Source organism: Cydia strobilella, chromosome 11 (genome assembly GCF_947568885.1).
Source record: "Cydia strobilella chromosome 11, ilCydStro3.1, whole genome shotgun sequence".
Lineage (NCBI taxonomy): Eukaryota > Metazoa > Arthropoda > Insecta > Lepidoptera > Tortricidae > Cydia > Cydia strobilella.
Window position 1 is genome coordinate 2726699 of NC_086051.1, and position 14715 is coordinate 2741413.

A 14715-nucleotide genomic window follows, 5' to 3' on the forward strand; every position below is an offset into this window, starting at 1 on the left:
GTACCCAAAGGGGACCCTATTACTAGGACTCAGCTGTCCGTCCGTCTGTCTGTCCGTCTGTTACCCGGCTGTATCTAATGAACCGTGATAGCTAGTTGAAATTTTCACAGATGATGTATTTCTGTTGCCGCTATAACAACAAATACTAAAAAACAAAACACTAAACACTAAAACAAAACACTAAAACAGAATAAAATAAATATTTCAGTGGAGCTCCCATACAACAAACGTGATTTTTATGCCGTTTTTTGCGGAATGGTACGGAACCCTTCGTGCGCGAGTCCGACTTTTTTTATCATAACATAAGTAACGTCTAAGTCGTAACGTCTAAAAAACGTGCCTCGGAAATCAAGAAAAATCTATACTCGAATAGATGGCGCCCACACCTTCGGCCTATACTCGTGTAGATAGGTTTGGCGACACCGTTTGATATTTAACAAAATACATATCAGTGAAAGAACATGGGTCCAAGTCATATGGCGTTCTAAAAATAGTCATAATAAAAAAACATTTATCCATATATATATATATATATATATATATATATATATATATATATATATCAATTTTTTTATATATTTATTCATTTTCATTTTTAGTTTTAATCCTGTGTCGAAAAATGGCAGTAAATGTACTGTGACTACAAAATTTACTATGACAATAACCCTCTATACTATCTATCTCCTTGATAATAACAAAGTTATGTCACCTAAACCAATTCTACTAGGTTCTATGCAAATAGCTTCATTCGAAGCATCGCCGCTCACACCTGGTCCGTTCTTATTGAAGTTATAAGTTGTGCAAACTGCTGCAGACTCCCTCCTATCATTGAATATTTAGTTCGGGAGGAACTATCTTCCTCCTAAATTTATCTCCGGCGCGCGAACTTTGCTTATTTGACGATATTGAAGGGACCTAAGTTGAGTTTGGCGTCTCAATTTGTCATGGCCGGTTAGGTTGAGCCTATGGTTTTTAAACTATGAGCAATCCATCATACCAATATAAGCTAAGGGATTTTCGGAAGTGGCAAACGATGTATGGAATTTTGTTGCATGTTTACCGATGTCTTTTCGGAGTTTTCGGTAAAAGAAAACTATGTAAAGATAAATAAAGGTTCGATTCTACGAAATAAAAATACTATTTTTTAAATAAGTAAGGTGCGTTGGGGTAAAATAGACGAAATACTTTTCTTTTATTAAATGCCCTAGACGATGACCGCAATACCATTTCTCAGCGGATACTCCCAGATACAGTATTGGTCTCTCTAAAAGCGTATCTCACTTAGCACCACTTGCACCATCCCACTAGCCCGGGGTTAACCGGTTAAACCTTTAACCCAGTGTCAAATTGTACTAGTAACCATGGTACCTCCAGGTTTAACCGGTTAACCCCGGGTTAGTGAATAGTCCAAGCGGCCCTTATTGTTATCAATTTCAAAGATTTTGGAGTTTCGGCGTTCGGTCTACGTGTACAGTGAAACTAAGTAGGTTACATATTTAGGTTAGGAATTCTGCTTGAATGGAAAGCTGTTAACGAAATACTGTTCCGAACAGTTGTGTTACTTAGTATTCTGTATAGGATTGGATTGAATGTTTCGAAACTTGTGAAGTCTGTTCTTGTCGCGTTTTGTGGTCGATATCAAGAGCATAAACTAGTTCTTTGTCTTTACTTTTTTTATGGAAAATTAAAGTGTATTTACCCATGGTATAATTATATACTCCGCCTGGTACTCTCTTCCGAGACTCGCGAACCACGTGACTGACACAAGCCTACGTCATCGTGAACCTTTTAACAGCACGATGACGTAGGCTTGTGTCAGCCACGTGGTTCGCGAGTCTCGGAAGAGAGTACCTTGATTTTATTATACCATGTATTTACCGAAGGTAGTAGAATGAAAGTGGTAACAGTTAAATAGGTACTTAACCTGTTACACGTCCGGTCGCCTCGGTGGCCATACGCGGTCTGAGGATGAAAGTAGCAGCTGGCAATCTACCCACATTATTTATTTATTTAAAACCAATATACCACAGTGCATTTATGAGAACGCATTCCAACTCGTCAGTCGTAAATTTGTTGTCTCTCAGCGGTCGACTGAGTTACAACACGGTTCCTTATGTTTTCAGGTGTGAAGGAAGAAAATCGACGTCCATGATACTGGCTGCAAACGATAAAAATGTGTTTTGTTGAGAAAAAAACCGTGCATATTAAATTGAGACGAACGTGCCAGTGCAGTGTTACCCGCCACGAGTGCAGTTGAGAAGACCAAAATAGTGCTTATAACAATGGAATATGGTTGAAAATTCACCGCCGCTTCAACCAAACTGTGCTTCCAAATAAAACTCGCGCAGTGAAACCCTTTTGCTTAGCTAACTTTTCGCCCTAACCTAACAAATAAAATAAAAATATCGTGTTTAAATCGTTGTAAATATTTAAAAAAATCTTCATCGTCTACGTGTTTCAAATCTTATACAATTACTTAAATAAGGAATAAATTTCGAAATTTTTTAATCATCGAAGCGGTTGTCGTATTTTTGTGATATAATTAGGTTTTATTAAGTGGCAAAAAAACTCGGTTGTGATGTGTATAGTTTCGTTAGTTGAATATAGACTTAATCGTAAGTAGTAGGTATAAGGTTTGGTATTGGATGTCGCGCGCGCCCGCCGCGCGGTGATGAAGGGGGCGGGGCGTGCGCGTTGTCACGTGTTTGCTTGCGCAGGCGCGGCGCGGCTGCGGTAAGATGCGAGAGCGGCGCTCCCCGCTCCACAGCATCGCTCTACTGTGCTGCCTGATCTTCCTGTGCCGAGTGGACGCCTCCGGTGAGTTGATGATGAATTTTAGCTGTGGTAATCCCTCATTCGTTGATGAACGCCCAAATGGGCGTGTATGAAGCCATGATTTAAAAAACATTACCCTCCTCCTTTGGCAGTTGGGTAAAAACCCATATATGCTATGCTATATGCTTTTCCATCATTAAGCGTGCAAATTAATAAGATAAGGAACAAAGAACCGAAGTATAGGTATTGCATTGTCTAAATCTCACACTTTCTAAACATACATTCACTGAAACCTGCCGCTGCATGTATCGTGTGTTCAAAATACATTTTGCTACGTAAATGCTGCTCCGATTTGAGTGCGGTTCATTCATTACACAAAAAAAATGTCTTGCAGTCTATCAATCAATACAGAATTTACAATTTATTTAATCACATGAAGGGCCATCTGTATCTTCCTTTATTAGTGTCGGACCAAGCTTAGGCCCTCAGCATACAGCATCGCAACGTAAGAGACACGTAAGCGTATCGATACGCGCGTAGAACGAGAGCGCTACGAGCACGTACAAGCAGTTCAAACAAGTCCGCACACGAAGTGTAGTCTTAGTGTAGCGTATGAGACTTCCGTCGTAATTACGACAGTCGTAGCTTAATTCTGGCGTAAAAAACAAATATTAACATAAATAACTTTTTATTTCACATATAAAATTATTACGCTTACGCGACGATAATACGCTTACGCGCGCAGAACTCTACGCACCTTGTACTCGTAACGATACGTGCGTACGTACGTACGTTTTTACGATACGCTTGTACGCGTCTCTTACGTTACGACGCCGTGTGCTGAGTGCCCAACTGCATGGCATTTGCAATGAAAATGTGTTGCAACGCAATGTCATCATGAATGTCAAATTTCTACGTATATAATGACACATTTTATATTATATTCAAGTCGGTGCAAATTTAGCTTAGACGGAATCCAATTACTTATATCGTGAACTTTATTAGTGGCTAGGATGATGGATTATTCAATATAGCAATAATGAATAAAATGTCAGATATAATTAACGAATGAGGGTTTACGTTAGTGTTATAATTAATTAATTAAGTGTTTTATACTTCAATTATGTGAAAATGGGCTAACGATGAAACGACATTATTTTTTATACTACTATTATAACACAAATTATTGCTGTTATTGATTGTCAATAAGGTATATTGTGAATCATGTACCTTAATGTAATAGTTCAAACACGAATTTCATGAATGTCTGATGAGAATCTATTTTTAGGAAACGTTTCCAAGTGACGGCATATTGAAGAATATTGGAAACATTCTCGACTTTATTTGGTAATAAGAATGAACCAGAATAATTTACTTGAAAAGCCCATGCCAGGATAAGCTAAGTGAGTCTGCCCCCAGCGAGTTTTGGCTTGTAATATTTTTTATTGATTTGTCTTTCTATTAGTATCGAGTATGCCAAATTTCAGCTGCCCAAACTTTATAGTAAAAAAAAAAGAAATATGATCTTTCTTCAATATTTTTTTTCTAGCCAGCCGATTTTGACGTGCGTCACGTATATTGTGCATGTAGTAAGGACAATTACATGATATTAATTTTGTGACATATTGCCATACAAAAACTTAAAAAAAAAGTATATAAATATTTTTTATTTTTTTTTAAAGTATTGTCACGCCAGCGACACCTCCAGATTTTTCAACAAAGTAGGCCTCTTTAATAAGCTATCAAATGAATATAATTACTTTTTTTTATCTGTGGTATAACAAGGTGTTTTTTTAAATTGAATACATCACTATACATTAACTCGCATACCCGCTCGTTAATACTAATCGCTCACAAACTCTTTAGAGAATCGTGCACGTTCGTCATGAACACTGGCCACTGATAAAAATTAAACAACTTTGACACCCACCCGCTATCTTCAGTCACCCGTGAACAAGATGCATGTAACTGCGTCGAAATATCGGGAGCTCCTGGACAATACAAAAGTAATCACGGTCTATATCCCGGTCAATATAAGTCTAGTGAAACTAACCGTGAATCACTCAAAGTTTAAACTACTACACACACGTTTAAAATACTTCTATGATTGTCTATTTAATTGAATCAAAGTTGTCTGTTTTTATAAATCTGCATATTTCCACCACTTACGTCGAGTTTTGTAGACTCAACACGCTGAGGGTTTAATAGTGGTACCGTATGAATTCGCCTCTCATATTCGAACATTACCATAGAGGAGTGTGGGGCTCAAATTAACATAAAACTCCGACCAAAAATCCCCAGTCTACCCTCGCCGCATAATTAAATGTAACACTGCTTTATCAAAACGGGAACTGAGCGGTCTCGTCCACATTAACGGGCGTAGGACTGATTTTTGAAAATTATGACTCGCGTTTAACCTCAATATGGAAATGAGAGGGAAGTTTGTTAAGTTTGACTTATTAAAGCGACGCGATTTGTAAATTTTTGTGAACGCGACTACATACGACAAGTGACAATGACAGTTGAGAAAATTGAGAATTATATAATACGTGTAGTCACTGATCGCCTTTCTATCTTGTCAAATTATTATTTGTGCGGACATGAGCATTGTATCAATTTAAAAAATTAAGGCACTTAATTAGTTCATCGTAAAGTTGTAGCGGAACCCTGGTCGCGCGATATACTTGACCACTTTTAGGTTACGGCAATACATTACGCCGCAAGATTAAGGTCTGCGTAATATTAGGAATACTTATTGTTGTTTTACTTCTTAAATTGTTATAATGCCAACATTAGGGACACGCGGCGCTTACATTTGCATAAGCGAGCAGCGGCGCGGCTGCGCCGGCGATAAAACGGCCGACGTCGAACTTATGAACGCAATTAATGAACCAAATGATACAACAGTGCGCACCGCCTCCAAATTACACTTTTTACCAACATCCCAAACCAACTGACCATCAAATCTGGACTTTAACACGCCACAACAAGCCTCAATCTCGATTAAACCTGAATTTACAACCCAGAAATTGGTTTATGTCAGCACATGTTGGTAAGAGTAAAAAAGATTTCGCAGTCGATGTCTTTACGACACCCTAAAAATATATTACAGACGTGACTACCCGTCGGTCTCGATTACGACTAGACACAATTTAGTCACAATTTAAAAAAGAAAAAAAATATTCTTCATTTGCATTTTAACATGCCCCAAGGGATAGAGGCTCTGAACTGTCATATTGTGGGGATCGGGTGGTACAATTTATGCATGTATACAGATGAGCCAGTTTTCGGGCAGAATGAACGTGTGGTATTGAGTTGTGCCTCCAAACTATCACGGCAATGGTTTAACGTTTTGCATGGAAAATGCGATCCGACGATCCGGATTCCCAAATGGCTATTTTGTCACAAATTTGCAAACTTAACAAAGAACTTCCGAGACTTATTTCTCTTTGTCATGTAAACAAGATGTGCTTATGAAATAAAACTATGAAAACTGATTATATCGCGTATCGAATTTAAACTGTTGTGAGACATACTAACATTAAATCATTTTACGGTTTAGACTCACTTGTTTTAGTCACTCGCGCGACATGTTTCGGAGAGCCTAGGTCTCCTTTCTCAAGCACTAATAGTGCGAGCAGCGTTCACGACGACCGTGTATTGCGTACTGCGTATTGTGTATTGCGTATTGTGTATTGTGTTGCGCGAGTGACTAAAACAAGTGATTCTAAACCGTAGAATGATTTAATATATCGCGTATATTGAATTTATAATACATCCCGACGTTTCGAATCCTTTACAGCGTTCGTGGTCAACGGGTGACACAAAAAACAACAATAACACACATAACAAGATGTGCTTGTTATGTTTTGATCAAATTATCTTAACGTTTATTAAGTGACAACCGTATACTTGTTTCTTCAATTATTGTTACAAAATGTCGCCCAAACAATCGTAATCAAAACGTCTTATTTTAACAGGCAAGCAAGATACTAAACGCTTGTCAGTTTGTTAATTGATCGGTTAAAGTAAAATATTAACACCCTTTTAATCTGACCAGAATATTAAAAACATCGCATCGTCGACACACGTCAATACGAAGACTCATGACGCCATGTGTTTCGACGAGCACATAATCTAAATGCTAATATATCCACGTCAGGACTGCAAACATCTTTGCTTCTTACCTCTCGTCGTTAAAATATACTTTTCCTCATATCACGCACAGCTGAAGCATCAAAAACGACACGTATTCTCTTTACTTAGGCTAGATCAATCAAAGCAAACGGTGATGCGTGATACGAGCTTAAGGAAGTTATTCGATATGCTTATGTTATAATTTTTTATTGAAGCGGATGGCTTTCATGTAAAAAGTAAGTTAAAAGCGTTGGAAGCTTTTGAAATACGTAAATATGAGGAGTCGTTTATAATACACAGCGTGACGGATAAAAATATAATAGAAATGGAAACAATACACTGTGTGTAAAATTCATTGTTGGATAAAAATGTAATCATTTGGTGGATAAAAAAATACTTTTGAAAGTCAACAACTGCATTCATAAGTTTGTTCAAAGTCAACTTTGCCACATTCTTCTTGTTTTAAAACTTGCTAACTCGTCTACGTTGACATGTTGTCCACGTACCTACCGATGTGAAGAGGGCAACTTTTTAACTTGTCTTTTCCTTTAACTTCTTAAATGTGAACGCTCATCAGCATATCGTCCTATGTTTTTCAACTTAATTTATTAAATTGTCAAAATGTAAATTTTGAGTAGACTTCCCTAAAAAATCCCATCTACCTATACATAGGCTTAGCAACTGGGGTCCCTTTATCTATATATATAAACGTAAAAGTCCTGACTCACTTAAATCAACGCCCAGCCCAAACCGTTGGACCTAGAGAGCTGATTTTTTTACAATAGTTAGTTTTTATAACGTTAGTATCCACTAAGAAGGGGTTTTTCAAAATTCATCCCCTAAGGGGATAAAATGAGGGTCCAAAGTTTGTATGGGGTTCAAGTTTTATTTTAAGCTAGCAATTTGAAACTTCGTTAAAAGATATATTATTAAAATACAAGAAAACTGATTTCAGCGTTTATGAAAATTCATGCCCTAAGGTGGTGAAAGAGAGGTTGAAAGTTTGTATGGAGATCAAACATTTTATTGAGTGCGGGACTGGAATCTTTGTATAAAGGTATATTATTAGCAAAGAAGAAAAGTAATTTCAGCGATTCTAAAAATTCACCCCTTAAAGGGGTTGAAAGTTTGTATAGGGTTCAAATTTTTTTAAGCTTGTGGCGCATCACAATACTGGCTGCTCACAACCCGTCTACGTTGCTACGTCAACGTGTCAATGTCATTCCTACACAACTAAATTTTCCTTCTATCATACGGAAGCCTAAATCTTATTTGTGAATCCAATTGTAATTAGCCATTGTAAATATTCTCTCATTATATATATTCATCGCACTCCGCGTATCATTTAATATAAAAATAGTGCTCAAGGCAAAGGCACTAAATTGGTGACCCGCGACTTTCAAAATGACCGACAACTTCGAAGACTCCGTTTGCGATAAAATAGAGGCCGAACAATCCAGCGCAGCGGTAGATCGTTTGACCATGAGATTACCACCATTTTGGGCAGAAGATGCGGAAGTTTGGTTCGCCCAGGTCGAGGCGCAGTTCGCTGTTTGGGGCGTGAAAGCGGATTCTACGAAATATTTCCAAGTGATCAGAGAGCTAGATCCCAAAACGGCTCGCGAAGTACGGGATATCATAACGAAGCCCCCAGAAACAGACAAATATGAAAAATTAAAAAAACAATTGATCGATCGACTGTCAACGTCGCAAGAAAACAAAAGACGTCAGTTGCTGCAATTTGAAGAACTTGGAGACAGAAAACCAAGCCAATTCCTTCGTCACCTTCGAGGATTAGCTGGCGATAGTGTCACTGACGATTTTCTCCGAAGTTTGTGGTCGACTCGCCTACCTACTCAAGTGCAAGCGATCATCGCGTCTCAGAAGACGGCTTCTTTAGACGACATCGCAATCCTTGCAGACCAGATCTTAGACGTGACACCTGGTTCTTCTTTTAAGCAGGTTGCAAGCATGAGTTCGTTTGAAGACATGTTCAAGAAGATGGAGCAATCTATAACGGCGCGCATCCAGAGCGAAATGACTCAACAGATTGCTCAGCTAAGCACCGGTAGCAGCAGCGGTCAGCGACGCTCGCTTTTTAATAAGAACAGGTCGCGCAGTCGCAGCAGATCCAAGTCACACGGTCGGTATCGAGCTGTCAAATCAGGTATGTGCTGGTATCATAGTCACTTTAATACCAACGCACGGAATTGCATTCCGCCGTGCAACTTTAAAGCGGAAAACTAGTAAGACAGTCTACCGTGGCGGCTGCTGACTGTCCTACTACAACCAGCCGCCTATTCATCACGGACAGAGTAACTAAAATTCAATACCTCATTGATACCGGATCTGACCTGTGCGTTCTGCCACGAAATTTTATGCCTAAATGCAAGTCGCCTGACAACTACTCGCTTACTGCCGCTAATGGTTCGCTCATATATACGTACGGCATAATCAAGCAAAAGTTAGACATAGGATTACGCAGAGACTTTATTTGGAACTTTGTCGTAGCAAATGTAAATAAACCTATAATCGGCGCTGATTTTCTTGCACATTATGGTATTATTATCGATTGCAGAAATAGAAGACTAATTGACAGCTTAACAACTTTGTCGACTACGGGACAGCTTAAGCACTGCAACCAACCCAGCGTTAAGGCAATTTCGGGTGACAGTGAGTACCACCGCTTGCTAGCAGAGTATCCCAGCTTAACGAAACCATCTGGACTGCCGCGAGAGGTAAAGCATTCCACTGTTCACTACATCCGAACTACTCCAGGTCCTCCTACCTTCTGTAGACCACGCCGTTTAGCTCCAGACCGCCTGAAGATCGCCAAGGAGCAGTTTGAAGAGATGCTTCGTGACGGTGTAGCACAACGCTCTAATTCACCGTGGGCGTCGGCGCTACATATGGTGCCAAAAAAAGGCAACGGTTGGCGGCCGTGCGGGGATTACCGCGCGCTGAACGCACGCACTATCCCCGACAGATACCCTGTTCGCCACATAGAGGACTACGCACATCGACTCGCTGGTAGTAAAATCTTTTCAAAAATCGATTTAGTTAAAGCTTACAATCAAATTCCCGTTTACAAAGATGATATCTGCAAAACCCCAATTACAACACCATTTGGAATGTTCTCCTTTCCATTCATGCCATTTGGACTCCGAAATGCTGCCCAAACCTTTCAACGGTTCCTAGATGAGGTGCTCAGAGATTTGGACTTCGTGTACTCCTACATCGATGACGTGCTCATCTATTCTAAAGATGCCGAGCAGCACTTAGATCATCTACGGCAAGTGTTTGATAGGTTCCATGAGTACGGTATGCTCATCAATGAATCCAAATGTTCTTTTGGTCAGAAAGAAGTCACATTCCTAGGATTTACTGTCTCTGAAGAAGGCACATGTCCCATCGACGAGAAGGTAAAGATTATGCAGGAGTTTCCTCCCCCAAAGACCGTCGGTGGCTTACGCAGGTTTCTCGGCATGCTGAATTTTTATAGAAGATTCGTTCCTCACGCTGCCGAACACCAAGCCCCTCTTCACGACATGCTAACTGGACCTAAACTGAAAAGTTCGTCTCCACTAACTTGGACAGATCAACAGTTAGAGACTTTTCAGAACTGTAAGTCTAGTCTTACAAAATCTACATTACTGGTTCATCCCGTTATGGACGCTGAACTCGCTCTAGTAACTGATGCTTCAAGCACGGCTTTGGCCGGCGTATTACAACAATTTGTACGAGGAGAGTGGCAACCACTTGCTTTCTTCTCAAAGAAGATGACACGGCAACAGACGCAATACAGCGCGTACGATCGGGAGTTACTCGCTATATATGAAAGTGTCAAACATTTCCGCTACATGGTCGAAGGCAGACATTTTGTCATTTATACAGATCATAAGCCTATCACCTTCGCCTTTCAGCAAAAAGACAGGAAATGTTCCCCGAGACAATTCAATTATCTTGATTTTATTTCGCAGTTCACAAGCGACATCAGACATATCTCCGGGAAAGACAACATCACCGCTGACACGCTCTCCCGTATCGAGACCATTGCCGTGCCACCAGACTTCGAAGCCATCGCGCAAGCTCAGCAGGAAGACCCAGAACTACAAGAGCTTCTTGCCAATCGATCTTCGTCTCTGAAGCTTGAGAAAGTACCCGTACCAGGTACCAATGTTTATTTATATTGTGACACGTCTCAAGCAAAGCCACGTCCGTTTATCGTCAAGCAGCATCGACAGAAGATATTTAACACCATCCATGGCATGAGTCATCCAGGTACGAGATCCACAATCAAACTTGTAACTCAGAGATTCGTGTGGCCATCTGTACGCAAAGATTGCGGTACCTGGGTACGTGCATGCGAATCGTGTCAACGTGCTAAAGTGCAACGTCATACCTCTTCTCCTCTTGGAAATTTCAAATTACCAGAAGAAAGGTTTAGTCATGTCCACATTGATCTGGTCGGCCCATTGCCACATTCATCAGGATTCCGTTACCTTTTTACAGCCATAGACAGGTACACACGGTGGCCCGAGGCAAAGCCACTGTCTGATATCACGGCTGAATCGGTAGCCCATGCATTCTACGACACTTGGATATCGCGATTTGGTTGTCCTCAAACCGTAACTACTGACCAAGGACGTCAATTTACCTCACGTATGTTTAAGGTCTTGACAGAGCTTTGTGGTGCACAGCTGCGTCACACGACGGCTTATCATCCACAAGCCAATTCGATGGTCGAGCGTCTGCACCGCTCCCTGAAGGCAGCCATCATGGCCCACAACAGCACGAGGTGGACTGAGGTGTTGCCGATCGTCCTACTCGGCATAAGAAGTGCGTGGAAGGAAGACATCAAATGCTCAGCTGCAGAGATGGTGTATGGTGAGCCTTTACGCATCCCGGGTGAGTTCTTTCATTCTCATAACTCTAACACCCTGCAGCCTGATGATTTTGTCACTCAGTTGAAACGCCAGATGTCTCACCTCAGACCTATCCCCGCATCAAGGCACGGAAACAAATCAGTCTTTGTTCATAAGGACCTAAGTTCATGCAGCAATGTTTTCCTTAGACAGGATGCACTGCGTGGATCACTAGAACCGCCATACACAGGCCCATATCGCGTGCTACGTAGAACGGACAAGACCGTCACATTGGACTTACTACGAGGACCAGTGACAGTCTCCATTGACCGTATCAAACCAGCCTACATGCAGAACGACACAGCTTCACCTACAGGCACAAATGCTAGGCCTACTCAAGCTGTTGTCCCGGTGAGAACCACTCGGTCTGGCCGGAAAGTAACCTTTCCTTCTCATTTTCAGGCAGGACTCTGATTCTCCCAGGGGGGTCCTGTGGCGCATCACAATACTGGCTGCTCACAACCCGTCTACGTTGCTACGTCAACGTGTCAATGTCATTCCTACACAACTAAATTTTCCTTCTATCATACGGAAGCCTAAATCTTATTTGTGAATCCAATTGTAATTAGCCATTGTAAATATTCTCTCATTATATATATTCATCGCACTCCGCGTATCATTTAATATAAAAATAGTGCTCAAGGCAAAGGCACTAAAAGCTAGAAATTATAAACTTCGTAAAAAGGTATATCGTTAAAAGAGTAGAAAAGTGATTTTAGCGTATTTGAAAATTCATCCCCCAAAGGTGGTGAAAAGGGAAATAACCGTCCCTACTGATATCTTTTGCTGCATAATGTTCTATGCTCATGTAAAATATATAAGCACCAACATACAAATCCACGCGTACGAAGTCGCGGGCAACAGCTAGTTTGACATAATTATTGAAACCCGTAATGTAATGATAGTTATATTATCATTAGTCATAATTCTGAAACCGTTAACTTTTCAGGATTTTCCTCGGGTTATCCTATAGATAGGTTAGGTTAGGTTAGGTTTGTTTTATGGCAATCCTGCAAAGTTACGCGTTTCCGAGAAAAACCAAATTATGACTAATGACAATCATTACATTATGACTTACTATAATTATGTCAAACAATAGAGACCCTTAGCAACTAAATAGCACTACAACTTAGTGGCCAAACGACGGTTTTAAATACAACAAATCGGCTGAGTTAAAGAGTAAGACATACATACAAAACTTTTCCCCAAAATCATTCGAGATGCTTTCTTTTTATTCTGGCTTATCTCCGTTACATAAATAATATATATTTTACAGAACTATAAAAGCCTGGAACACGGTAAAACCTTATTCGTCTGGTTCTGGCTTCAAGAACAAATATTTTCCGTAAACTCGTTCTATTTCTTCACTCATCTCGCCGCCGGTTTAACACTCAATGTATCAGCGAAGCGCCTCCGAAGCGGTCTCGTCATCCACATCTCATGAATATGAATGAGCGATAATTTTAGCCTCTTCTAGATAACTGTTATTGTTATTCTGAATAGCGAAATTCCATATCAGACATTTGTAGTATCATTTTGTTGATTTTAAGCTTCCGTTATGAAAGTGAGTTGTTGTGTTTGAAATTTGGAATTATCTGGTAAACTTGGTCAAATGTTTTAACGTCTTACCCGGTATCTCTTGTAATTTTAAATAAGCAAGGACTAATTTATACACAATTTCTTATATACAAGCGATTTGAAACCCGGCTCTTACCGTTGTTTCTTAGATTTGATATTGAAATGTCATTAGCCTAATAAAGGAATTCGGACAGGTTCTTGGATCGAAGGTCGGAATTACAGTCGCTTTTGTAACATAACTAGTATTCTGCGCCAATCGTTAGGATTAACTTTCTTAAAAAAAACGCTAAAATGAAGATATGGCAAATTATTTACGCAGCTAAAATAAGACAACCAAGAAAATACATACAGGTACAGTGCCCCTGACGTTACTATTTACTAACCATCGCAAACGTACCGTCCGATTTCCGATCGGGATAGACAGACGTGTCAATGTAGGGCAGCCGGGAATTCAATTGCACACGAAATTCCGCCAATTTGGTATTTGTGTTTCGCTCGAATTAGCCCGAGTAATGCCCAGTTAGCTCCGTATTTGGGGCATATTTAAGTTTAAAAAAGTTAAAAATTACTGTGCCTATTGAAACGTCTGATATTTAGGAAAGGGTTTTAACTAGTGATGTACCGACTATTGATTTGGCCGACTAGCCGACTAATCGGCGCTCCGATGGCCGATTAGTCGGCCGACTAGTCGGCTAGTCGGCCAAATTCATAAATCATTATTTCTCTTTAAAGTTTACATTCAGATGGTCACTGCAGCAGCTATGTCTAAGTTAGGATGCATTTGTAAAACAACTTTCTTGTTCCTTTCGTCGTTTTAGCTTTTTGCGCGTAATTTTAATGCATTTTATTTCACATTTTAAGCAATTAAATGACAATTTAACCAAGGAAATGCATATGCTACAAGATATTACGGCATCAAATATTCGAATAAAAAATATTTCCTTCAAATACAAGCTTTATGCATAAATAAGCCAACTGCCATTTGAACATTTTGAGCAAAATAGACTTTCCTCAAGAGACCCGCGCGCCTCAAATAATAAAAATTACATAGGTACTGTAATAAAACGCTTGTAATTGCAACCAACTACATAATATTCAATGGACTGCGACGACATACATACTTTTTCATATTTCGGCAATACCTCTTTTTTGTGAGTCACGTCACATTGTTTATTTGTAACATTTTATCTTTTGCTGTTTCAATTTTAAGTTGAAGATGTTTTCGTGAAAGCATTTTGTTTTATCTCGTTGTATAAAGTACTGTGTCTTTTTCTTTAAGAAACAAATAAATCTATCTATT

At 39.8% G+C, this 14715-nt stretch overlaps 1 protein-coding gene across 2 annotated transcripts in view; it reads left to right on the forward strand.

Moving 5' to 3' along the window:
• LOC134745350 (tyrosine-protein phosphatase Lar) overlaps positions 1–14715 on the forward strand; it is a 631884-nt gene that overhangs the window by 344346 nt on the left and 272823 nt on the right. For both annotated transcript variants that reach the window (XM_063679373.1, XM_063679374.1), the window contains exon 5: positions 2718–2817. In XM_063679373.1, coding sequence (XP_063535443.1) covers positions 2718–2817 — 100 coding nt within the window. The remainder of the gene's footprint in view (positions 1–2717; positions 2818–14715) is intronic.